The 24,386-nt window shown below is 57.6% G+C and overlaps 2 protein-coding genes across 5 annotated transcripts; one reads left to right on the plus strand and one right to left on the minus strand.

The window, feature by feature from the left end:
* Window positions 1–1,207: 1,207 nt before the first annotated feature.
* Window positions 1,208–20,323, plus strand: MAN2A2 (mannosidase alpha class 2A member 2). Of its 3 annotated transcripts, XM_036277927.1 has the most exons (25): window positions 1,208–1,263; window positions 1,945–2,137; window positions 2,998–3,147; window positions 3,689–3,946; window positions 4,017–4,161; window positions 4,277–4,448; window positions 4,886–5,013; window positions 5,226–5,399; window positions 5,769–5,955; window positions 8,046–8,223; window positions 8,473–8,675; window positions 8,760–8,942; window positions 9,065–9,179; window positions 9,410–9,477; window positions 9,585–9,750; window positions 10,212–10,448; window positions 10,657–10,779; window positions 11,076–11,190; window positions 11,442–11,575; window positions 11,787–11,928; window positions 14,151–14,284; window positions 14,591–14,665; window positions 16,133–16,327; window positions 16,460–16,570; window positions 17,125–20,322. In XM_036277927.1, the coding sequence occupies exons 3-25, from the start codon at window positions 3,016–3,018 to the stop codon at window positions 17,275–17,277; spliced, it is 3,528 nt and encodes a 1,175-aa protein (XP_036133820.1). In that variant the 5' UTR covers window positions 1,208–1,263; window positions 1,945–2,137; window positions 2,998–3,015; the 3' UTR covers window positions 17,278–20,322. The 3 variants fall into 3 exon arrangements, with proteins under 3 accessions (XP_036133820.1, XP_036133821.1, XP_036133822.1); XM_036277928.1 differs by lacking the exon at window positions 14,591–14,665 and having other exon boundaries at window positions 17,125–17,277; XM_036277929.1 differs by lacking the exons at window positions 1,208–1,263; window positions 1,945–2,137; window positions 2,998–3,147; window positions 3,689–3,946 and having other exon boundaries at window positions 4,038–4,127; window positions 17,125–20,323.
* Window positions 20,324–21,994: 1,671 nt separating this feature from the next.
* On the minus strand, window positions 21,995–23,761 carry HDDC3 (HD domain containing 3). Of its 2 annotated transcripts, none has more exons than XM_036277961.1 (4): window positions 23,633–23,761; window positions 23,299–23,354; window positions 22,949–23,189; window positions 21,995–22,637 (listed from the first exon to the last, which is right to left on the minus strand). In XM_036277961.1, the coding sequence occupies exons 1-4, from the start codon at window positions 23,742–23,744 to the stop codon at window positions 22,507–22,509; spliced, it is 540 nt and encodes a 179-aa protein (XP_036133854.1). In that variant the 5' UTR covers window positions 23,745–23,761; the 3' UTR covers window positions 21,995–22,506. The 2 variants fall into 2 exon arrangements, with proteins under 2 accessions (XP_036133854.1, XP_036133855.1); XM_036277962.1 differs by having other exon boundaries at window positions 21,995–22,795.
* Window positions 23,762–24,386: the final 625 nt, after the last annotated feature.

The following is a 24,386-nucleotide window of genomic DNA, read 5'->3' on the forward strand; positions in this document are numbered from 1 at the left end:
TCGATATGTCCCTTTCACTCGATGTTTCTCTCTCTCTCTCCCTCCCACTCTATCTGAACAAAATATTGAAAAATGTCCTCGGGTGAGGATTTAAAAAATAATAATAAAAATAAATAAAATCAATAAAAAAAAAAGAAAAGAAAAGATCGTGATTGCCAAAATGAACAATTCAGCAGAAGGGTTGGAAGATAAATTTCCCGGAACACAGGGCAAAACACAAAGAGACATAGCCTCTATGTCATAGAGGATGATGGATCTAGTCCAGGTCTGGCACCTCAGTGACAGGCATTCCAGTGAGTAGACAAACCTACAAGAATGTTCCTGATGGCCATCCAAGAAATGGGAGTTAAAACAATAAGACGGCATTTTAAATCTGGTTAATGGGCCAAAAAATCCTTTAAGCCATATTCAACAATTTGTACTTGAGGAAACTGGCCCAAAATTCTCTTGGGGAGCTACAGTATGCTGGGTATTATCAGACATATCAGTCCATATTTTTTTTTTTGCCCAAGTAACCTCACTGCTGCGAATTTGTCCTAAGGTAATACTTGAAAAAGAAGACAACTGTGGCATTAATGGAGATACTCCTTGCAGTAGGATTTATAATGTTTCGAAGTTACAAAAACCCAGAGGCTCCGTAGAAGGAGAATCACAAGACCGTTATGTGATACTGTCATCGTGGAGTGGCGAGCAGGAAAGGGGGGATGGCGAAGAAAGCCCTGCAGACGGGAGGCAGCACCCCGGGGAGGCAGCACCCCTGGGAGGCAGCACCCCTCGGCCCGAGAATGCAGCGGCCTCCAAGCTGAGATACCGGGGCAGAGGCTGGTGCAGCGGGGGCGGAATGCGCTCACTCCTGCTGGACTCCGTGCTCGCCCTGGGGAGAGCTGCACCCCAGGAAGTCCCGCTCTCCTGCTCCGGGTGCACAGCGCCCAGGCCCGCCGGGTCTGCGGCTGCGCACTGCGGCCGGGGCCTCCGCGCCCAGCGCTCGGGAGGCGCGAGGCCGCCCGGAGCCAGGCGGGGCCGGGGCGGCGCAGCTGTCCCCGCCCCGCACGCTGCTCGGCCGGCGGCCGCGGGAGGAGCGGCGGGCGGGCCCATCGGAGCGCGCCGGTGGCCCTGGCCCCGCGGGAGCGCGGAGCCGGGGCGACGGGTGGGCGGACGGTCGCCTTCCCTGCGCCGCTGCCCCGCGCGGGCGGCCGCCCCCGGGGAGGTGAGGGGCACCGCGAGGCTGGCGAGGCCCGGAGCGGCGCGAGGCAGCGGCGGACGGTAATGCTCAGGCGACACGGGGGAGGGTCCGGCCGGTCCTGCGCGGCCCGGCGTGTGCGGCAGGAGCGCGAGCGGGGCCTCGGGTCGGAGGCGGCCTGCACCCCTGCACCCCCGCTCCCCTGCACCCCGCTTCCCTACACCCCCCGCTCCCCTGCACCCCGCTCCCCTACACCCCCCGCTCCCCTGCACCCCTCGCTCCCCTGCACCCCCGCTCCCCTGCACCCCCGCTCCCCTGCTTCCCTGCACCCCTGCACCCCGCTCCCCTGCTCCCCTGCACCCCCCGCTCCCCTGCACCCCCGCTCCCCTGCACCCCCCGTTCCCCTGCACCCCCGCACCCCCCGCTCCCGCTCCCCTGCACCCCGCACCCCCTGCACCCCGCACCCCCCGCTCCCGCTCCCCTGAACCCCCGCACCCCTGCTCCTCTGCACCCCCGCTCCCCTGCACTCCTGCTCCCCTGCACCCCTGCACCCCCGCTCCCCTGCACTCCTGCTCCCCTGCACCCCCGCTCCCCTGCTCCCCTGCACCCCCGCTCCCTTGCACCAGGTTGTTGTCGCGGTCCCGGGACCGGCAGAGTCAGGGGTGGGGGGAGGGGGCTGGCCAGGAGGAGCTGGTCCAGCGGGCGGGTGGCCAAAGACCCGGCGCAGGTGCCTCCCCTCGGGTAATCCCCCCGTCTCTCCCCAGCTCCACCCACTTTGGCCTGGAACCAGCCTCCCAGGGCTAAAAATATTGCCCGGAGGCTTCTGAGCGGAATCAGATCGCGCTAAGTAGGGCACGAGGCATAGGCGACAGAGCTCCTGGACCCCGGCCAGAGCGAGACTCAGCAGCGGCTGCCCCCACGCTCGCCAGCAGCCAGCGGCCTCCCTCCGTGGAGCAGGCAAGTCGGGGCCTGTGGGCGGTGGCAGCGGGCACGGGTCGCCCGAAGTTGCCCCACAGAGGAGCCCCTCTGCCTGCCCTCTCACTGTCCAGGGAACCTTACGCATCAATCACTGCTGGTCTCCCAGGGGGTCCCCTGAATGCTGCATAAGCAGAGGCTGGAAGTTACCCACTGTGGAGTCAGACCTAACAGGGAGAAGACTCAGTCTGTTAGAAACATAACCTGGAGCTTTTTAAAATTCATTCTGTATTTCTTAATGAGAGAGCAGCTTGCCATGCGTTGTTTCTGCTGAGTACCAGTCTGGTCTTAAGGGCAGGGAGAAAGACTTTCTTGTCAGTCTCTTTGGGTTCTGGTTTTACCTTTTAAACCAAAATACATGCTCGTTTATTCCTGGGAAACTAGAATCACGTGGTCCAGAAGCCTGGGCACCCATCTTCTTCCGTGGTGTGGCTTTCTCCTAGATCAGCTCCTTGGGAAGCTGGTTATAATCAGGAGGTTGTGTGGTGACCTCTGGGGGAGCTGGGAAGTTTGTTATCTGGTCGTGTTTTTTATAGCTCAGCCTGCAGAGAGAGAGATTCAGCTTTACCCTAGGGGAGAACTGCTATCAGGGTGAGGCAGGGCCAGCCTCAGATGCGTTCCTTACTTGTGCTTTTTGTATCCAGCCAAGAGAATGAGGTGCAGGTGGGGTCAGGATCCACCGCCAGTGTTGGGATTTGCTACTTTGAAGCTTGCTTGTCTTGGGAGTCAGGCAAATAAATGTTCCTTGGGAGCAGCCCTCGGAAACTCATTGGGGCATTTGGTAGAAAGATCACCAAAGGGATTTTGGCTGTTGGAGCTACATATAGTATCTCTCCTGCCAGGTGTGTTTGGAGGCCGGTATGAAGCTGAAAAAGCAGGTGACCGTGTGTGGGGCTGCTGTCTTCTGTGTGGCTGTCTTCTCACTCTACCTCATGCTGGACCGAGTGCAGCATGACCCCATCCGGCACCAGAACGGCGGGAACTTCCCCCGGGTGAGTCACACCTGGCGTCTGAGGTCTTCACGTACAAGTCATCTGGGCTCAGGTTAGCCCCCCAGCTGGAGAGTCATGTCAGCCCAGGACAAGAACATTCCTTCCCAATAGGCAGCTTCTCTAGAAACTCCAAACTAAAAACAATGATGACAAAGGAAGGAGGGGAAATGGTTTGATGGACTGCTGCTGTGTCTGGAGAATTCTTGGCAGAGATTGCTAATGGATTGCACCATTTGTTCCCACTGAGCTCGGGTGCAGTCTTTCCGGCACAGCTCTGCACACAGGCAGCTCCAGTTGTTGAGAATATATGTGTGAGGTGAGATCTTTGCCAGCCTGGAGCTAGAGGGTGAGGGTGTTAGAGGGAGGTAGTGATTTGCACCTCTTTCCTTATCTGGCGGGAGCTCTTGCCCCGCAGGCTCATGGTTCTGCCTCCCACTGGGGAGGGCAGGGTCAGAGTCAGGTCTCAGGTGCTGGGCCCCAGGCAGAGATCATTCCTGAGGCATAAGGAGCTGTGGGTGATTGCTTTCCGGTTTTCTGGCAGAGCCAGATATCTGTGCTACAAAATCGCATTGAGCAGCTGGAGCAGCTGTTGGAGGAGAATCATGAGATCATCAGCCACATCAAAGAGTCTGTGCTAGAGCTGACCGCCAACGCCGAGGGCCCGCCTGCCCTGCTGCCCTACTACACGGCCAATGGCTCCTGGGTGGTGCCGCCAGAGCCCCGGCCCAGCTTCTTCTCCATCTCCCCCCAAGACTGCCAGTTCGCTTTGGGGGGCCGGGGCCAGAAGCCAGAGCTACAGGTAAGAGGCAGAGCTGGCAGGGGCCCTTGGTAGCCATGGAGGTGGCACTGAGCTGCCTCCTGCTCTGCAGATGCTGACTGTGTCGGAGGAGCTGCCTTTTGACAACGTGGACGGTGGGGTGTGGAAGCAAGGCTTTGACATCTCCTACAGCCCACATGACTGGGACGCCGAAGACCTGCAGGTGTTCGTGGTGCCCCACTCCCACAATGACCCGGGTGAGGGCCGGCAGAGCCCTGGAGCTGGGGTGTGGCCTGCGCTTTCTGATGGCTCTGGTCAGGGAGGGACAGCTGCAGGACAGCATCCTCAGGGAACCCTGTGTTGGCCCCCCAGGCTGGATCAAGACCTTTGACAAGTACTACACAGAGCAGACCCAGCACATTCTCAACAGCATGGTGTCCAAGCTGCAGGAGGACCCTCGGCGGCGCTTCCTCTGGGCTGAAGTCTCCTTCTTTGCCAAGTGGTGGGACAACATCAATGCCCAAAAGAGAGCGGCGGTCCGAAGGCCAGTGCCTGTCGGGAGGCATGGGAGGGCTGTTGTCTGGGCCTTGGGTGGGTGTGTGGTTACGCCTGAGGCTGTGGGCGCCCCTGTGGCAGGAGAGGCAAGGGGAAATGTGGCCGGGATGAGGACTGATGGTGGAGGGGCTGAGAATGAGGAGGTATGGACTGGTGTGAGGATCACCTGTGCTAGGAGAAATCAGTTCTGTGAGCAGAGAGAACAAGGTGCGGGGCCAGGCCCCTGGGCACACAGGTGGCGTCCACAGCTAAGCAGGGCCAGGACGGCGTGGAAGTCAGCCGGCGGGGAAGGAGGGCCGGTGTCTGTCCCCTTGGTCCCGGGTTCACGTGAGCTGGCTCAGGGAGGCCAGAGTGCACAGGTCTCAGCATCTTCTGTTCACACGACTGGGCCGGGACACCACGCTGAGTGTGCGTCCTTTCCTGCAGGCTGGTGGGAAACGGGCAGCTGGAGATGGCGACAGGAGGCTGGGTGATGCCAGATGAGGCCAACTCCCATTACTTTGCGCTAATCGACCAGCTCATCGAGGGACACCAGTGGCTGGAGAAAAACCTCGGTAAGGCCAGGCTCAGGAAAGGGAGTCTGTTCCCAGACCTGGGCACAGAGAGTAGCTGGGGCTTTAAGGTACAAGCGTTGGCAGGGGGTGGTTACTTTGTATGCTGATTCTCCTTTTGGGGGCCCAGTGTGATGACAGGGAGCGGGGACCTCAGTCCTGGGAGGCCAGGCGCCGAGGTGTTCAGGGCCTCTGGCTTCCGTTCCCCTGCCCAGGTGCAACCCCGCGCTCGGGGTGGGCCGTGGACCCCTTTGGACACAGCCCCACCATGCCGTACCTGCTGCGCCGTGCCAACCTGACCAGCATGCTGATTCAGAGGGTGCACTATGCCATCAAGAAGCACTTTTCTGCCACCCACAGCCTGGAGTTCATGTGGAGGCAGACCTGGGGTAAGCCCAGGTAGGGTGGAGGGGTGACAGTGGTGTTTCTCCCTGGGAAAGAGCAGGGATCTCAGAACAGGCCACCAGATGCACTCCCTCCTTCAGGTCAGGTGGGGGTCACATTGGCCTTTGGCCTCTATGGGATCTTCTGTTTATTCTGAGGGTCTGGGTGTGCTACCCCCTGGGGAAGTTGCATGACCCGAGTCCTCCCTGGGTCTACGTCCTGACCCTTGATCCTCTGTAGCCTTAAGTCTAGGTCGAGCCTCCCCTTCATCAGGGCTGCCTGTAGCCAGAGCAGGTTACTGTCCTGCTAGTGCCCCTGTGCCCAGCTCCCGACACAGCTGGCTAGTGGCTGACGGCCCACTGTGTCTTCCTCAGATCCAGACTCCAGCACAGACATCTTCTGCCACATGATGCCCTTCTACAGCTACGATGTGCCCCATACCTGCGGCCCAGATCCCAAGATCTGCTGCCAGTTTGATTTCAAACGCTTGCCTGGTGGGCGCATCAACTGCCCTTGGAAGGTGCCTCCCCGCGCCATCACAGAGGCCAATGTGGCCGAGAGGTATTTGCTGCCAGCCCCAGGCTCTGGTCTGGGCCCTGCTGCTTGGGGCTTCGTGCGATGGGCTCAGGTGACGCCTCAGTCCCACAGACACTGGTGGCCGCTCCTTTACGAGTCTCCCTGAAGAACGAGTGGCTCTAAGGAAACACCTTTCCCAGATGGCTTTACCTCCCAAATGAGCATGTGTTTCTGCGTCCTAACAAACTGTTAGAGACGCTTGACTGACCCAGGGGTGAGTAATTCCCAAATTGGGTACAATTCCTTCCAACCTGCAGCCTAATCTCCCTTCACCGAGCTCAGACATCGCGCCTTGGCTCAAAGTCAGCCGAGATCCTCCGTGTTCTGAGAACCCGGAACCCCATTCGGTTTGGCCCTGCCCAGCAGCCTCTAGCCTCTGAGAAAGCAGGCTCCTTCCCTTTGAGAGGATCTTTAGGGACCCCTAGAATGTCTCTGTTGCTGACATCGGCCCCTGGGAAAGTGCAGGTTAAGAGTGATCAGAAACGGTGATTTAGAACCGGACTGGCCTTAAGAATGTAACACGTTGAACTGGTTCTTACGTTGCAATACTCCAATTTCCACAATGTCCAAGAGGTCCAAGGTGACCGAAGGGAAAGAAAGTGGTCTTTTGTTTCCAGACTCCAGAAACCTAAGCGCTGCTTCCAAACCAGCGCCGAGGGCTGTGGAGGCAGGATCATTCTTAACGCAGCCTCTGAGCCAGAGATGCCCGCCCAGCTGTGCCGCGGGCAGGTCACCGAGTAACTTCATCTTCTCCTTTGAAAGAACTTCTAGCCTGACAAATTAGGGGGAAATGGTATCCGCGGAGTCCTCTCCTGCAAACAAAATGGAAAAGTAGAAGCTGACCAGTATGCTTAAGTAGCTTAGTGTGGCTCAGTGGACTGAGCGTCGTCCTGTGGACTGAGAAGTCCCTGTTCCATTCCTGGTCAGGGCACATGCCTGGGTTGTGTGCAGGAGGCAACTGATCGACGTTTTTCTCTCACATTGATGTTTCTCGCTCTCCCTTCCTTTCTAAAAAAAAAAAAATCAATAAAAGAGTAGCTTAGTAGCTAGTTGAACTGTGACACCCATGATATGCCACTTAACTGTAGGTTGATCTAAAAAGAGAAAGGGGCTTTGATGCCTTGTTTGGCTGCAGGGCCCTGTTTGTCTATTGATTTTACCAGTAACTTGGATGAAAAAGAAAGTAAATGTTCATGTATAGTTTCTGCTAGGTGCCAGGCACTATTCCAAGTGTTCTAGCAAATATTAATTCATGCAGTTCATTTTAATTCTCATAATGGTATGATGGTAGGTACGGATATTATCCTCATTTTATAGAAACTGAGGCCCAGAGGGGTCGTCATTCTCCCAGGGTCACTCAGCTAGTGCATGCGGGGCTGGCATTGCGGGGTCTGGCTCCCGAGTGCGGGCTCCTTAGTTCAGAGCTACCTCACTAGCGGGTGGACAGGATGAAGCCAGAGTGTCAGGATCCCAAATCAGCTCAACAGTTTGAGATGTAGATTGAATCTAACCACCTAAGATTTCCTAGATACAGATGTAAGGTTCCACCTTTAGCTTCAGAAAACAGAACAGAATTTCAGGATGAGGAGAAAAGACCTCGAGAGAGACGTGCATGGAGAACCGGCACTGACGTTAGCACTGTGGGGTGACCTCGGGGCTGCCAACCACACCCGAAATGCACACCACTCCCGAGGGAGCACCAGGCCAGAACGGGGTTGGGCTGACTTCCCTTGTGGGCTGGCCCGTCCTTGTCCCCCATATCCTCACCAGGCGGTCCCTGCACAGAGGAGCAGAGGCACATCTTCGGTATGTCTGAAGGAGCGTCATGGGAAGGAGGACTGATCTGTTCTGTGTGGGGCTAGGGAATTGGAGCCGTTCATGCAGCCCAGCACAGGCTGAGCTCTCCGACGTCAGAACTGTCTGGAGAACGCTGGGCTCCAGGATGGGTCCCACCCCAGGAGCTGTGCACCTGCAGGCCCAGTGACTCCTCCGGGGGCTGCCGCACAGGGGCCCGTCGGCTCGGGCTGCTCAGGAGCCGTGACACGGAGACTCAGGCTGACCCCTTCCCTCCGCAGGGCAGCCCTGCTCCTGGACCAGTACCGCAAGAAATCCCGGCTCTTCCGAAGCAACGTCCTGCTCGTGCCGCTGGGCGACGACTTCCGCTATGACAAGCCCCACGAGTGGGACGCCCAGTTCTTCAACTACCAGCGGCTCTTCGACTTCCTCAACAGCCAGCCTGCGCTCCACGTGCAGGTGCGAGGGGCGCCCTCCGCGTGCTGCCCGACAGCCCTGCCCCTGCGCTGTGCCCGCTCCTGGCTCCAACCACGGTTCTTCCTGACCCCGTGGGCCTTCCCAGGCTCCCGGCTAGGGCGGGAGGTCCAGAGGGTGGGAAGGACAGGGACCGCGTACGCGGTATCCCGGCCCCAGTCCTGGCTGCAGCCCTGGGCCACAGTTCCCAGGAGGCCCCGGCACTGATGAGAATGGTTTTGGGGGTCCCCACAGGCCCAGTTTGGCACTCTCTCTGACTACTTTGATGCCCTGTACAAGAGGACGGGGGTGGAGCCAGGGGCCCGGCCTCCGGGGTTTCCTGTGCTGAGCGGAGATTTCTTCTCCTATGCGGACCGGGAGGACCATTACTGGACAGGCTATTACACCTCCCGGCCCTTCTACAAGAGCTTGGACCGCACCCTGGAAGCCCACCTGCGGTGAGACCGGCAGTGGACGGTGGAGGAAAGCAGAGGGTGGGATCCTGGCTGTGTGGGCAGGTGCTGACTGGTCTCTCTGGGCAGGGGGGCAGAAATCCTGTACAGCCTGGCTGTCGCGCACTCACGCCGCTCCGGGCTGGCCAGCCAGTACCCGCTCTCAAACTTCGCCCTGCTGACGGAGGCTCGGCGCACCCTCGGGCTTTTCCAGCACCACGACGCCATCACTGGCACTGCCAAGGAGGCCGTGGTGGTGGACTACGGGGTCAGGTGGGAGCCCTGTCCCCTCCCCTAGGCTCCATGCCCCTGCCCAGCCCTCACGGAGCCTCGCCCCACTGGCTCCGTGGATAGTGTCTGGTCATCTTCCCCCACGGTCTCTCTCCTACCCCCAGGCTGCTGCGCTCCCTTGTCAGCCTGAAGCAGGTCATCATTAACGCAGCTCACTACCTGGTGCTGGGGGACAAGGAGACCTACCACTTCGACCCCGAGGCACCCTTCCTCCAGATGGTGAGCCCGTCTTGGGTCTGCTCGGGGGACCCTCTGGTGTGTGCAGTCTCTTCCCAAGAGCTGGGGTATTAGGGTGTGTCTCCTTCTCCTTCCCTGACCTGGGGTGAAGATCTGTGCCCGGTGCAGCTGGCAGCCCCCATCCAGGACAGACTGGGGGTGGGGAGGTGGCAGGATGCTGAGTCAGGCCAAGCCTCACGCTGGCTCTTCCCTTCCCACCCACTTAATTCCAGGACGACACCCGCTTAAATCACGATGCCCTGCCAGAGCGCACGGTGATCCAGCTGGATTCCTCGCCCAGGTGAGCCAGACCAGCCCAGGTACAGAGCAAAGGTCCCCAGCACCCTCCCACCCCCACACCTGACACCCAGGAGTGGTCTCCGGGGCGAGCTCACCTTCCACCCGCAGGTATGTGGTGCTCTTCAACCCGCTGGAACAGGAGCGGCTCAGCGTGGTGTCCCTGCTGGTCAGCTCGCCCCGGGTGTGTGTGTTTTCGGAAGAGGGTCAGCCCCTGGCCGTGCAGATCAGCGCACACTGGAGCTCCGCCACGGACATGGTCCCTGACGTCTACCAGGTGAGACGGGCTCAGCAGGTGGGCCCTGGCCCTCCGCTCCTCCTTGGCCTCTGTCCTTCAGCACCAGCCTCCCACCTTCCTGCCATCTCCCCGGGTTGGGGACAGGAATCCTGGGGGGAGGGCTTGCCCAGAGGACGGTCACTTGTGGGATTTGAGTCTGGCCCCGAAGGGAAGATGGTGTCGTATAGTCAAAATGGCATTTCATCGCTCCATCATTCATTCTTTAACAAACCTTTACTGAAAGCTGGGTGTGCAGTTAACACTTCATAGTTTTTCCAACATAGCTTGAGAGTCCTAACAGTCTGATAAGGGGCAAATAACATCACTTCTACTTTCAGAGGCGGGGATGGAGGCCTTGTGGGTACGGGGACTTGCTTGGGCCCCAGGCCCAGGGTCCCAGGCCTGCATCTGGAACTGACACCCAGGCGGTGGCCTCTGCTTCCTCACCCCTGTGCCAGCAGGTGTCTGTGCCCATCCGCTTGCCAGCGCTGGGCCTCGGCGTGCTGCGGCTGCAGCTGGGCCTGGACCGGCACCGCACCCTGCCGTCCTCCGTGCGCGTCTACCTGCACGGCCGGCAGCTGGCGGTCAGCAGGCACGAGGCATTCCCTCTGCGCGTCATCGACTCCGGCACCGGCGACTTCGCCCTCAGCAACCGCTACATGCAGGTCTGGTTCTCAGGCCTTAGCGGGCTCCTCAAGGTAAAGGGCCAGGGCGGGGCCAGAGGAGGGCGTGCTTGCTGCGGGCCGTGCATGCCAACACCCGCCGACGACCTGGGAGAGGGCACCCCAGCGGCGAGCGCACCTCGGGGACTGGGCTCGGCTCCTGGGGGAGTTCGTCCGTGCCCTCCCGGGGGCAGGCCTGACATGCCGGTGTGGGGCCAGGGGTCAGGGCTGTGTTTTTTGGCAGAGCATCCGAAGGGTGGATGAGGAGCAGGAGCAGCGCGTGGACATGGAGTTCCTCGTCTATGGCACCCGCACGTCCAAAGACAAGAGTGGAGCCTACCTCTTCCTGCCTGACGGCGAGGCCCAGGTACCCTAAAGGCACCTCGAAAACCCCAGTGGGCCCCACAAACAGGGCACAAGGAGACCTGTGAACGGAGGCAGAGGGGAGGGCTCGCCTTCCTCCAGGGTGGGGCCTGCCTGCTGGGGGCCTTGCCTGGGCTGTCTCTGGGAGAGGTGAGGAGCTCAATCTGGGGGCTTCCGCCTAACTCTGTTGGGGGTCTCTGACCAGAGCCTGCAGGAACTACTTCTCTGCCTGGCCCTGGGCTGGTACCTCCTTGCCTTGCTCTGTGCTGTGGGTTCAGCTGCCGCCTGCTCTTTCCCCAGCCCTACGTGCCCAAGGATGCCCCTGTGCTGCGTGTCACCGAAGGCCCTTTCTTCTCAGAGGTGGTGGCGTTCTACGAGCACGTGCACCAGGTGGTCCGGCTCTACAACCTGCCAGGTGCGCCCTGCAGATAAGGAAGGTCGGAAAGGAGGTGTGGGCCTCAGGGGCTGTCACGTTCTGCCTTCTGCCCGTTCTCTGTTCATACCCCTGTTCCTGGCGAATTATCATTCGAGGCAGGATGCTGCTTAATTAATTCTCTCGGCATAAGGTCGTCCAGGAGTAAAGGCTGGGGATGGCCTGGGGGTGGGCACAGCCTGTCCAGCTGTCTCTCAGGCTGTGGCTCATTGTCACTCTGTCCCCGTGCCTAGGGGTGGAGGGGCTGTCTCTGGACGTGTCATCCCTGGTGGACATCCGGGACTACGTCAACAAGGAACTGGCCCTGCGCATCCACACAGACATTGACAGCCAGGGCACCTTCTTCACAGACCTCAATGGCTTTCAGGTGATTTCTGGGGCCCAGGCCCTGAAGACCCCACAGAATATAACTTGGACTATGTTTTGCTTCCCTCAGGGCACCAGGGCAGGGGTGGTCTGTCTGTGCTGAGAGAGGAGGGGGACCAGGCAGGAGTGATCAGAGACTCCTTCAGACTGGGGACCCTCTGGGGCCCAAGTAGGCGTCCGAGTGCCCTTGACCTGCTGGTCTTGCCCCACAGGTGCAGCCCCGGCGGTATTTGAAGAAGCTGCCCTTACAGGCCAACTTCTACCCCATGCCGGTCATGGCCTACATCCAGGACGCCCAGAATCGGCTCACCCTGCACACAGCCCAGGCCCTGGGCGTCTCCAGCCTCCATGATGGTGAGTGAGGAGCAGGAGCTCTTTGGAGGTCAAGGACGAGAAAGGGCATCCTGCCCCGAGGCCTCTCCACTCTAGTCTTTCCCTTCCTTCCCGTCTGAGTCCCCTCCAAGGGAGAAGAGGTGAACTGGTCACAGCCATCAGTCGCAGGTGCTGGGGGAAGGCAGACACTGTCACCCTCTCCCCTGACAGGCGCCTGGGGGCGGATGCCCTGTTGGATGCCTTCAAGAGGCATCAGGATATTGAATGGCGATTCTCAACTGAGGTGTGCAGCCCCCTCTGGCCAGGGATGGGAGAGGGACAGTTGGAAAAGTGCATCGATGTTGCAATGAAATATTGAGCAGAGGAGAAAAATATGTAGTTTTCCTACTCATGGTCATTAAAAAAGAAAATGACATTCTTAAGAATCAAAACAAGGGCAGGAGGGACGATAGCCTGGAGCTAGTCAGCCAGGCAAGCCCAAGAGTCTCCGTGCCCTCGGGCCATGTGAACAGCTGGCACTTGATGGCCACTGAGGCCTTCAGATCTTCCTTCCAGAAGGAGCCTTTGTCCAGGCTCTGGGGGGCCGGTGGTGGGCGCAGTGCGGGGAGGGGGTGGTGGTGTGTGGCTCTGCTGCCCCTTCTCCCAGGATCACCCAGCCGTAAAACTTTCCCGTGGTCTGTCCCCTAACTGAACCGTGTCCCCACTTAGCTCTCTCTGCCCTTCTGGGGAACAGCGTGCTAAAAAATGATTGTTTTATTTTATTTTATTTTTTAATTTATTGACTTGAGAGAGAGAGAGAAACATGAATTGTTGTTTAACTTATTTATGCATTCATTGATTGATTCTTGTTTGTACCCTGACCGAGGATCAAACCTGAAACCTTGGTGCATTGGGATGACGCTCATACCAACTGAGCGACCTGGCCAGGGCCTAAGAAATGACTTTTATATGCCAGGAGTCCGTTTCCGATTTTTCGACTATCTTTCTGTGATTGCTCAGGGTAAAGAGCCGGGGCTGTATGGTGGGAAGGCGGACAGGGTCATCTTTGTGGGCTCTGCTCAAGAGATTCTTTAAAAAGCAGGCGCTGGGAAAACCTTCATCTCAGCATGCCAGCTTTGCAGCAGCTCTGTCCTCCAGCTTATTTAAAAAAGAAAGCCCAGGCGATCTGTCTCTTTTCCTCAGGGCAACCCCAAATGACACCTCGTTTGAGCCTGCCTGACTTGCCACCTGACTATCCTCTGCAGACGTCCTGACTGACGGGGCAGGCAGAGCCGGGGCCTGTCCTCTGCAGACCTCCTGACTGACTGACGGGGCAGGCAGAGCCGGGGCCTGTCCTCTGCAGACCTCCTGACTGACTGACGGGGCAGGCAGAGCCGGGGCCTGTCCTCTGCAGACCTCCTGACTGACTGACGGGGCAGGCAGAGCCGGGGCCTGTCCTCTGCAGACCTCCTGACTGACTGACGGGCAGGCAGAGCCGGGGCCTGTCCTCTGCAGACCTCCTGACTGACTGACGGGGCAGGCAGAGCCGGGGCCTGTCCTCTGCAGACCTCCTGACTGACGGGGCAGGCAGAGCCGGGGCCTGTCCTCTGCAGACCTCCTGACTGACTGACGGGGCAGGCAGAGCCGGTGCCTGTCCTCTGCAGACCTCCTGACTGACTGACGGGGCAGGCAGAGCTGAGGTCTGTCCTCTGCAGACCTCCTGACTGACTGACGGGGCAGGCAGAGCCGGGGCCTGTCCTCTGCAGACCTCCTGACTGACGGGGCAGGCAGAGCCGGGGCCTGTCCTCTGCAGACCTCCTGACTGACGGGGCAGGCAGAGCTGGGGCCTGTCCCCGCGTACAGCACTGGCGGGAGCGTGTGTTCTCCGCCCAGCAGAATCTGCCCAGCCCGAGTAAACCTGCCCAGTCAGGGCCTTCGCAGCAGCTGCTGAAGGCTGGCTGGCAGTAGCAGTCGTGCATTTGCTTGTTAGTTTGTTTACATAGCCTGTCTAGACGTGGCCCTGCCTGGACATCTGGCGGGCCCCACCCGGGAGTCAGGGAGCAGGGGCAGTGACTGCCAGGGCTGGCCTGCTCCCTCCAGGTCTCTGGTTTCCTCCTCGGTGCTGCCAGCTCATGGCCCCAGGGCATCCTTTTCTCCTGAGTGAGTCAGCTTCCAGCTCTGCGCTTTCCCCCAGGTTCCGTGGTTGGGGTTCTTCCAGAGGTGACTGTCTGCTTGGGCTGGGGACTCACAGTTCACTTCCGCAGGCCAGCTGGAGGTGATCTTGGACCGGCGGCTCATGCAGGACGACAACCGAGGCCTGGGCCAGGGGCTCAAGGACAACAAGAAAACCTGCAACCACTTCCGCCTACAGTTGGAGCGGCGCACCCTGGGCAGCGAGGTGCAGTCAGGCCCCCCCAGGGTGGGTGGTCCTGGGTGCCAGCAAGGGCTTGAGCATAGCTAGAGCTGGGCAGGGATGGCGAGAGTATGGCTGGATTCCTGGGTCTAGGGGAGTGAGTGTGACGCTCTGAAGCTCCATCTCGTGCAGCCTGGCACCTCCCTCCCCACCGCACCCTGTCTCCTGTGCCCTCATGGTCATCTCCCACCTTTCTCTCTGCACCTCCCCCGCCCTCCCCTCAGCTCCCTTGTTCTCCAGTCTTCTCTGCACCAGCCTCGCTCATCTCATGGCTTTCTTTGCCCCCACCAGCCTGGCTTTTTCTCCACACTGGCAGCCCTGGTTAGGGACTTGGTCTTTCACAACAGCAGGAGCAGTGACCGAGAGGTAAGGGCCCGCAGGGTGCTGAACTAGTGTCAGCAAGAGCGGCCGGAGCTGGAGCCCGCGATGACGGCCCGCCGTCCGTCTCCCGTGTCTGCCTCAGCCAGAACCTGAGCTCTCAAGTGCTTAAGACACTGACTCTGCTCTCTGGGAGTTTATTCGTGGGTACAGTGGGGGATGGGCCACGAGTGTAGAAATATTAGGTACAAAATGGGTGTGTCCACTGGTCCTGAGGAGACAGAGAGCATTGTGGGCCCAGGGGATCAAAGACAGCTTCCTGCCCTGGCCAGTCTGGCTGAGTGGTTAGAGCGTCAGCCCACAGACCAAAGAACAGCTTCCTGGAGGAGGCGGGGCTTGGATGAATGACGGCCTGATCTCCACACGTGACCCAGGGTACAGAGCAGGAAAGACCACTTGAATGAGAAGTAGCCATGAGTTCACTTAGACCAGAGCTGTCTACTGTGGTAGCCACTAACCCCATGTGGCTATTTAAATTAATTAGCGCTAAATACAATAACTGGTTCGTTCTTCATTCGTACTGGCCACATTCAAGTGCTCAGTGGCCACATGTGGCTAGTGGCTACCTCATGAGCATAGTTACAGCATATTTCCATTATTGCAGGAAGTTCTGGCCAGCACTGGTCCAGCATCGCGGTAGGTTGGGGCAGACTGCAGTGGGCTTTGAATTCATGGCTAAGAGTCTAGACTCTGGCCCTGGCCTGTTTGGCTCAGCTGTTAGAGCGTCGGCCTGTGGTCCAGAGAGACCTGGGTTTGGTTCCCGCTAAGGGCGCGTACCTCGGTTGCAGTTTGTCCCCGGCCCTGGTTGGGTCGTGTGGGTGGCAGCCACTCGATGTGTCCCTTTCACATCAATGTTTTTCTCTCTCTCTCTCCCCTTCCCACTCTGTCTGAACAAAAAATGGAAAAATGTCCTTGGGTGAGGATAAAAAGAGTCTAGACTTTGTGCTGGAGGCCAGGGAAAGATCTGAGGTGGGAGGGACATTGCTGGAACTCCGCCCTAAGCATGTCACTGTAACAGCAGGGGATAGGATGGATCTGTGGGAAGACAGTTTACAGGCCTTCAAGCAGGAAAGCACAGCGGGGGGCCCTGGGCCGTGGAGGATCTCTCGGAGGGCCTTCTCCATCAGAGGCCCCGACGCCCTGGGGAAGCACACATCGGTCTGCCTGCCACCCTCCCTGCACTGAGAACCTCTGTGTGACCGGAGGTGGTGCCGATGGAGTGTGTTGTTCAGGGCAGTGTCATGGCAGCGAAAAATCCCTGGAAGTAGAGAAGGTGTCCTAGGGAAGTAGCCCTTTCTAAGTTGTGTGTGATGGGAACTGGCCACACTTGACGGGTCCTGGAGCCAGGCACCCCTGGTGTCCAGACCCATCAGGGAAGCTCTTTCCAAAGGAACTGACCTGGTTGTTTTATCCTCACCCTCACCTTGGCTCCGTTCCCTCCCCCACATCCCGCAGGTGTCAGAAGGCCACTCTACCAGCTACCCATCCCTGCTCAGCCACCTGACCTCCATGCACCTGAATGCCCCGGCGCTCGCCCTGCCGGTAGCCAGGAGGCAGCCCCCAGCCCCTGCTCTGCGCTCATTTCACCCTCTTGCTTTCTCACTCCCCTGTGACTTCCACCTGCTCAACCTGCGGACGCTCCAGGCGGAGGTGAGTGTCCCGCTCGCCCTGTCCTCACCCAGACTCCTCCCTGCCCAGGACTCCCTCTGGACAGGGGTGCTGCTGTACCTGTGAGCTCGGAGGAGCACCCCCTCCACCGCCTTTGTGCTGTCTGTCATTCAGGAGGAGACCTTGCCCTCGGCAGAAGCTGCGCTCATCTTACACCGCAAAGGTTTTGACTGTGGCCTTGAGGCCAAGAACTTGGGCTTCAACTGCACCACAAGCCAAGGCAAGGTGAGCAGGGCCCCGGTGTGGGAAGGGAGCCCCTGACGAGAGGAGGTAGGGAAGTGGGGCAACAGGGAATAGCAGGCATAAGAGAGGTTGGTGAGACTGCAGTGAGGTCAGGCAGTGATCTGGGGGCAGGGGTCACTCTGGGCGTTTAGAAAGAAAAGGGGAAGCTGCGGACATTCGTTTTCAAAGCTACTGAGGCCTGGCGGGGCAAGTTCTAGAAGAGGCATATAGCTGGACAACTGTCCATGAGAAGAGATGTCCATCAAACAAAGAAAACACAGAAAAGAGAAAGCAAAAGCCATCAGCTCCATTCATGGTTTAAGTGGGCACCGATAAATGCCTCCACGTGCCAGGTCCTCAGACGAGCTCACAGCTCAGTGCAGTGGTTCCGACCCTGGGTGCACAGTCAGGCTCTGGGGCTGAGTACTCGGGGTGAGCCTGGGCCTGGAGGAAGCTGCACGGAGGCACTGCTGAGAGGCCGCAGCGGTTCCGTGGGGAGGAGCTGCCGGGCCGGTGTGTGAGCACCCAGCACGGCCCTGCCTCTTCTCTCCGCGCAGCTGTCCCTGGGGAGCCTCTTCCATGGCCTGGATGTGGGTTTCCTGCAGCCAACCTCCTTGACACTGCTGTACCCTCTGGCCTCGCCCTCCAACAGCACTGACATCTACTTGGAGCCCATGGAGGTCGCCACCTTTCGCCTCCGCCTGGGCTAGGGCTTCCTGGGCCTGAAGAGAAAGTCCATCCACAGAGACGGCCTCTGGCCCAAGGTCGGGTTGGACGAGCCACACTGGGTGTCCTGTCCCGATCTACCTCTCGGAACTGACGGACTGGGCGCCGCCCTCGCTTCCTGTTGATTGTTGCTTCTGTGTTCAGGGGCAGCCCAGGGCCCAGTGCCGATTAGCTAGGGCAGACACTAGTGAGATCCAGGAGAGAAGGCCTTGGTCAGAATGGGCAGGGCCAGCCTCTGCTTCGCGGTGTGAGTGGCTGCCCAGTTGGGCACAGGCTCAAGCACCCATCCTTTCCCCAAAATGGGATGGAGGAGAAGCAGGAAAGGTAGGGGAGGCTGAGTGGGTAACGGCCCAGCCTCAAGGTCCCTGGCTCTCGGGGATCCTGTGGTTGTGTGGGACTGTGTGTCCTGGTGTGATGAGCAGGAGCAGAGGGACGCTGGGAGGAGGGGGGCCCAGAGCTGGCAGCAGGGCGGAAGAGGGGGAATCACCACTTACTGTGATGGCTCCCCTCGTACTCCCCGGCCTGCGTGCCCTGGCTAGGGGCTGCAGCGCGGCAGGAGGACCCACTAGAGACTGTCGTGGCTAGAGGTCACAGGACGCTTCAGGTGCGAAACCCCCATCTCAAACCGGGCACTTGGTCTGTGTGTTGACCTGTGGGATGGTGGCAGGGGCACGGGGGGTCCTCCTCTTTGGTTCCTGTACTCTGTGCACCGTTCCCAAGAGGTCCTTCCAGTCGTGGGGGCATTTGGCCTGACACGCTCCCTTCCCTGGAAAGAAAGCGAAGCCTCCAAGACGCCACGCGCGTGGGCAGCCTGAGGGCTTTTCGCACCACCCCGCAGCCAGGCCACAGCTCACCGTCCGTGCATCTTCCCACGGAAGAGCCTGGTTCCCGGCACAGGGGCCAGGGATATGAGTAGGTAGGAGGCACTGTGGCTGCTCTTCAGCCTTCATTTCTGCTTCGATTAACAGAGAAAAATTTGTGATAGTCTCTATAGATGCTGAAATGACATTGGGCGAATTTCACAATCTCTCTCTTATTAAAACTCTGAAGACTAGAAAGAAACATGCTACTCTAGATGCAGGTTTCTGTCAGAAACCAACAGTTAATGGCATTCCGAAGAGTCACACTCCACAAGCGTCCCTGTTCGTCAGAAGCTAGCCGAGGATTACTGTGTTTCGGGAAGGCCTCGCCCCCTCGCCGCGTGGCTGTGAGGGGGACGGTTGTCGTTACTGTGGATGATAGAAGGGCTGGCCTATAGAATCTAAGTGCGTCGACCGAAGACCTCGTGAGAGCATGCTCCGAGCTGACCCACGATACACATCAATGTCCTGCACAGACCCCGGCTCTCTGCACACAGCCCGGAACGTCATTATGTTCCAGTGATAGCGGATACTTTGGGGGATCTGACAGGTTCTAAAGTGCATTTGGGAGAGTAAACGTGTGACAATACTAAGAGAACTCTGAGTCTAGCGAGTCGGGTGGCCGTGCTGAGGTGGGTGGCAGCCATCTGTCCTACAGGACTTCCTAAAGGATGCGCAAGCGGCCCTGCGTCCACTGTGTGTGTGGCCTGGAGTGGGGGCAGACAGAGACTAGTGGGACAGGTGGGGAGCCCACGCACAGACCCAGGTATTGGGGAATTTAGGACGAAAGCGGTATTGAGGGAAACGATGGGTTACTTAATAAGCAGTACTTGGGGACAGCTGGCTATCACGGACGTGAGTTAGCTCTCTACCTCACAGCTTCCACGAAAATGAGTTCCAGAGGGGAAAAAATAAAAAAGTTAAACTACAAAATTACTGAAGATAATATAGGATATTTTTATACCTCTGGTGTGGGAAGGTTTAATAATAAGGGAAAAGATAGGTTTTACCACAGACATATTCAAGGTTTCTGTATGATGGAAGACACCAAGGTTAAAACACCAATGACAGATTTGGGAGAAAGTATTTGCAGTGCTTAAAAAATTGGGAGTACAATTACTTTAGGAGAAAAGCTTGCTTTGGGGTTCTTAGGGGGAGTCAGTGGGCCTGCTAAGCAGCTCCCTGAAGCTTCAAGAGCTTCAGCAGTTCTTCCAGACCATCCAGGGCTCGTGGAATCCTGCCTATATCATATGGAAGAAATAAGGTTACCAATGTTAAATGCTTAGCACAGTGCCTAGTACCTACAGGAGCTCAATAAACGTGAGCTGTAATACTAGTAAAGGATGCTAAGCAATTACATTATAGCAGGTGTTATTTGCTAGTATAATATAATTTGTAATCAAATGATAAGGGAGAATCTGTGAACCCCCTAGGAAATTAGCAGAATAAAGGCTATTTTCTTTGAAGGTCTTAGATGTGCAAGTTATTCATCTGCCAGGAATGAAAATGTTTATTCCTACACACTGGCCTGATAGAACTACATGGGCAGCACTGCTCAGGGAGCGGTCTAGATCGGCCAGGATTCCATGTTGAAATTCCAGCGTTCTGGCCTGTCCTGACTGGGGCTGCTCCTTCGGCATGAACGCTGCAATGCCGAGGGTCGGTGGAGCCAAGCTCCGGTGACCTGAGTCTGACATGGGACAAGAACAAGAAATAAACCCTAACTAGTACATAAGGGCCAAGGCAGATTCCTGGGCACAACCTATTGAACCCATCTCTGGGAGCAGGGGGCCAAAGGATCTGCATTTTAACAAGCTCCTAGGTGATTCTTTTGCACACAAAATTAGGCCTCTAATTTTAAGGCAAGCAGCACCCCTTGACCATGGAGCTCTGGCACTGAGGCCTCAAGGTTTTGACAGGTAACAGTCAAAGCTGGAACCAGGACCTAATGCAGAAGCAACTTCAACCACAGGAAATGGATGGAATCGGTTCCTCTCGCACCTCTCCATCCACCTCAAACCACCCCATTTCCATGGAGGGCCGTATGGCTAGTTGGAGCCATGAAGAGAACGGCAGATTCAAACTAAGAACTGGGTCCTCCAATGCAGGCTGAACCAGGCTGAGACGGACCTCTGATTTGGCTTGCGCAGTGGGTGAGTATAACCTTGAAGTTAATCTCAAGTGGTTCAGAGCAAAAAAGTTACTTTTCCTGTACTTCCAACTTTTCTGATGGTTTTTAATTTAAAAAATAAATATCTTCTATATTGGCTCAAACCGTTTAAGGAGGCCTCACACTCATAGTCCAAATCCACTAGCCATTTCAGACCTCATCTTTACCATATCCAGTGGTTAGAGTGACCACAAGTGACTAGGCCCAGCAGCATGGCAACTAGAGAGAGATTCTGGTCCGATTCTGCCACTATTCTTCTTTGTGATGAACAAGTCTCATCTCTTGAGTTTCTGCAGAATGAGAGTAATCCCTGCCCTACCCTGCCCTGCCCTGCCCTGCCCATTTCATCTGGTTATAAAGAACATGACATAACATGTGAGATTTGTAAAACATAAAGCACCTTGGGACAGTCTATCTTTTCATTCTGAAGGGACAGAGGGGTTCAGGTTGAAATGTGCTGAAATTTACATTTTAAACCACTTAAAGACTGCAGAATGGCCCTGGCCGGTTTGGCTCAGCGGTTAGAGCGTCGGCCTGCGGTCCCGAGAGACCCGGGTTTGGTTCCTGCTAAGGGCATGTACCTCGGTTGCAGTTTGTCCCCGGCCCTGGTTGGTCGTGCAGGTGGCAGCCACTCGATGTGTCCCTTCACGTCGATGTTTCCCTCTCTCTCTCTCTCTCCCTCCCACTCTGTCTGGACAAAAAATGGAAAAATGTCCTCGGATGAGGATTAAAAAAAAAAAAAAAAAAGACTGCAGAATGGTTTTAAAAGTTCAGTAAATACTGTGTTTAAAATCCTGTAATCCCACCCCCTGAAAAACTAAACACACCAAACCCCACATTTTCCAAAAACCACTGTACCCTGCACTGCCTAAAGAGGGTTACACTTCTGAACTTTATCCGTTTATCTGGGTCTGTCCTGAAACTTGTTTCCTTTTTTTTTTATCCTCTTCAGAGACCATTTTTCCATTTGTCTTCAGATGGAGCGGGAGGGAAAGGGACACCAAAGCGAGAGAGACACGTGGCTTGGTGGCCTCCCGCGCAACCCCGGCAGGGCTGGGGCTCAGCCCGCATATGTGCCGGGGCCCCCAATCGAACTGGAGACTCTGGTCCACTGGCCGAGGCTCTACCCGCTGAGCCAAACCAGCCAGGTCGCAACTGTTTCCTTTTAATCTTGTTGTTGCCCTTTGTTTGTTTTCTTGCAGAAACCGCATCGGGCCTTCTTTGGGCGAAAAACCATCGTGGTCCAGAACGAAGCGGCTTTGCCAGAACCATTTCTTCCTCCCCCGCGTGCACGCTTCAAGGGCCTAATAAACTGCAGCGGCTCATCGGGACCACAACCCGATCCCCCCACGCACGCCCCCTCCCCCCACGCACGCCCCCTCCCCCCACGCACGCCCCCTCCCCCCACGCCTCTCCCAGACCCCGCCCACCGCCGGGCTCCGCCGAAGGGGCCGCTTCCGGAGCAGCCCGGAAGTCCCTGTGGCTTAGCAACCAAAGGATTCCTGCAAGGTGACAGGGCTGCGACCCGCTATGTGAGGGACCTGCAGCCCCCGTTGGGCCTGTCGTGTTGCTGGGGTCTCTCCCCTGCTCAGCAGGGGCTCCAAGTAAGCGGGCAGCACTGCTTCCGATGCACCTGCCCCCTGGCCCCGTTTCCGAACGAGGACTGGCGCTTTGTGAACCCCTGTGTCAGGCTCCGTCGGGCGTATCGCCTAAGGTGACCCTGAGAATGGTCCAACCTTCCAGGCTCAGAGAGGTTGAGACCCTCAACCCGAGGGATCTGTTTCAGGGTGCAAGGCAGGCATCCCACGTACCAGTTCCCCACTCCAGAGTCTAGAGAAGCAACTTAAACTCTACCCAAAATGCTTTATTTTCCATAATACTAAGAACTCGTGTTTATATAAGCCCAAGCATCTAAAGGACCAAGATCCCACCTCGCAAAATGGCAAACAGATCCAAGGCCCGAAGGGCAGGGAATACAAGGAGAAATGAATGGGGTGCGACTCAAAGTCCAGGCTCAGCTTTGTTGGCAGGAGACCTTCCAAGTGAGAAAACGCAAATGTTTTTGGCTGCTGGCCTGAGGGAACCATGCAGGGAGCCCGAGAGGTGCCCAAAGGCTGGAGTATGACTCCCCTCTGGCCTGGACAAGGCTGGAGTCTGTGCGACCGGATGGCTCCATGCACTGCTCAGAGTGTCAACCCCCGCTCCTTAAACAGCTGCTTTAGAGCATCTTCCAGCTGCCGGTTTGTTCCCTGAAGCCCCTTCACCACCTGCGCCGCCCACTCGAAGTATTCCTGGACTCGATGTTCAGACCATCCTGCATGTGAATGGACAGACAACTGCTCGTGAAAGGTCCAGGGCAGCACTGGATTCTGCCAACTTCCTGGAGGCCTTGGTGCAGGGCCACGAGACGGCTTCTCGATGGTACGATTTGTTCCCCAAACTTCCCTTTGGCCCAGCTATAGTATTTCTGCCCTATGAAAGCAGATCAGTGGTCTTGTGGGATTAGTTCGGGGAATTAACCAGAACACTCAGGCATTTTTTTTTTCCCCCCCAGGGGAACCGAGCAACCTGGCCCTCCAGTAAATGGACCCTCCCCGTTCCCTCAGAGCAGGTGGGGGAGCCTACCCTCTGGGGTGCAGCGATTCAGGTCCCTCAGATTATACAGCTTGTCCGCCAGCTTCACCAGTTTAGCCCCTGGGCTGCTGTGGGGAGCGTGCTCCACCTGCAGCCTCTTTCTCTCCAGCTTGGGCAGGGTCTTGTCATCTGTTACCTCCTCCACCAGACGCCGCACCTGGGCCCCGAAGTGCAGCTCCACCTCATCCAGGGTGGTGTCTGTGTCCTCCACCGTGTCATGGAGCAGGGCTGCCTGGGGACAGGCTTCCACTCAGCCCTGTGAGGCCAGCCAAGGGGTACCCAAAGCTGAATGGGGTCCCTGATCCCCACCCCAGCCTCCTTCAGAGGAGGAGGAGAGTTACCTGTAACACCACAATGTCAGTGATTCCCGCCTCGTGGGTCAGGATCCGAGCCACACCTGACGGGTCAAAGCAGGAAGTCAGACCGGAGAGGTCCCAGGCCCGAGTGCTGTGGGTTTTGGAGAGCCAGATGTGGCACCTCTCTAACTGGATGACCTCGGGCAAGTCCTTTACTCTCTTCGGGTGTCAACCATCCACAGGGAACAGTCATGCCTACCGCCCCGATTGTTAGGCTTAAATGCCTGGCACAGAGCCTGATGCAGAGTAGGTGCTCATGAAGTGCACGCCTCCCCACCCCCCGACGCCGCTGCTGTTGCTCCCAGGACTGCACGCCCACCGATAGGGTGGTTGATGTAGGGGGTCCCTTCGGGGTCCTTCCGTCGCTGCCGTCGGTGCTTGTGAGCCGCGAAGTCCGCAGCTTCCAGCAGCTGCGCCGCCTCGGAGCCCATCGCGCGGGTGGGGCGAGCGACTGAGAGCCAGAGAGTACTGGAACCTGGGGCGAGCTCCACCGCGCCCCCTGGCGCCGAGGAGGCCGGGATTGTGGAATCGGGTTTCTCTTGTGGGTCCATCCTGGTGTGTGGGGCAGCCCCTGGTTCAGTGCGCTTTGCTAGGGGCTCAAGAAGAACATGGCCTGTTTCTCTGAGACCACATAGTTTCAGGGGAGGAGGAAGTCAGAGAAGAAATAAGACCATGCCCTCGCAGTGTGCCGAGTTCAGGGCATAAAAGGCACAGATGACTGTTACTGAGGTGGAAGGGCAATTCACCTAGCCTCAAGGTCAGAGCCAGCTTTTCCCAGGAGGGACTTGTCCCCCCATGAAAAGACAATCTCCAATCTGAAAATTCTCAAAGTGCTCTAAAAATAATTATCCGGGCAGGGATGGGCCTGGTTGCTATAGGCAGGAGAGCCTCACTTTTGGACCCAGAAGACCCTAGGGCCCGACCTTCTGGAAATTGGAGCCTGTGCTGGAAGCCTGGCTGAGTTGCTTCAGATTTAGGCTCCCAGGCAGCAGTGATGTTTCAGCATGAACTGTCTTCTTTGCTCTCAGGAGCTGGGACAAAATTTGCATTTCTTTCTTGTGCCATAAGTGTTC

This window comes from Molossus molossus, unplaced genomic scaffold (genome assembly GCF_014108415.1).
Source record: "Molossus molossus isolate mMolMol1 unplaced genomic scaffold, mMolMol1.p scaffold_m16_p_24, whole genome shotgun sequence".
NCBI classification, from domain to species: Eukaryota; Metazoa; Chordata; class Mammalia; order Chiroptera; family Molossidae; genus Molossus; species Molossus molossus.

Bases quoted from the DNA above. Each gene is read 5' to 3' on its own strand.
- HDDC3 (XM_036277962.1), bottom strand. From the start codon at position 23,744: ATGGGCTCCGAGGCGGCGCAGCTGCTGGAAGCTGCGGACTTCGCGGCT. The intron at 23,355-23,632 runs GTGGGCGTGCAG...TTGACCCGTCAG, and splicing joins CTACATCAACCACCCTATCG to GTGTGGCTCGGATCCTGACC. The intron at 22,796-22,948 runs GTAGGCTCCCCC...CTGCTTTCATAG, and splicing joins GAATCGCTGCACCCCAGAGG to GGCAGAAATACTATAGCTGG.
- MAN2A2 (XM_036277927.1), top strand. From the start codon at position 3,016: ATGAAGCTGAAAAAGCAGGTGACCGTGTGTGGGGCTGCTGTCTTCTGT. The intron at 8,943-9,064 runs GTGGGAGCCCTG...TCCTACCCCCAG, and splicing joins GTGGTGGACTACGGGGTCAG to GCTGCTGCGCTCCCTTGTCA. The intron at 9,751-10,211 runs GTGAGACGGGCT...CTGTGCCAGCAG, and splicing joins TGGTCCCTGACGTCTACCAG to GTGTCTGTGCCCATCCGCTT.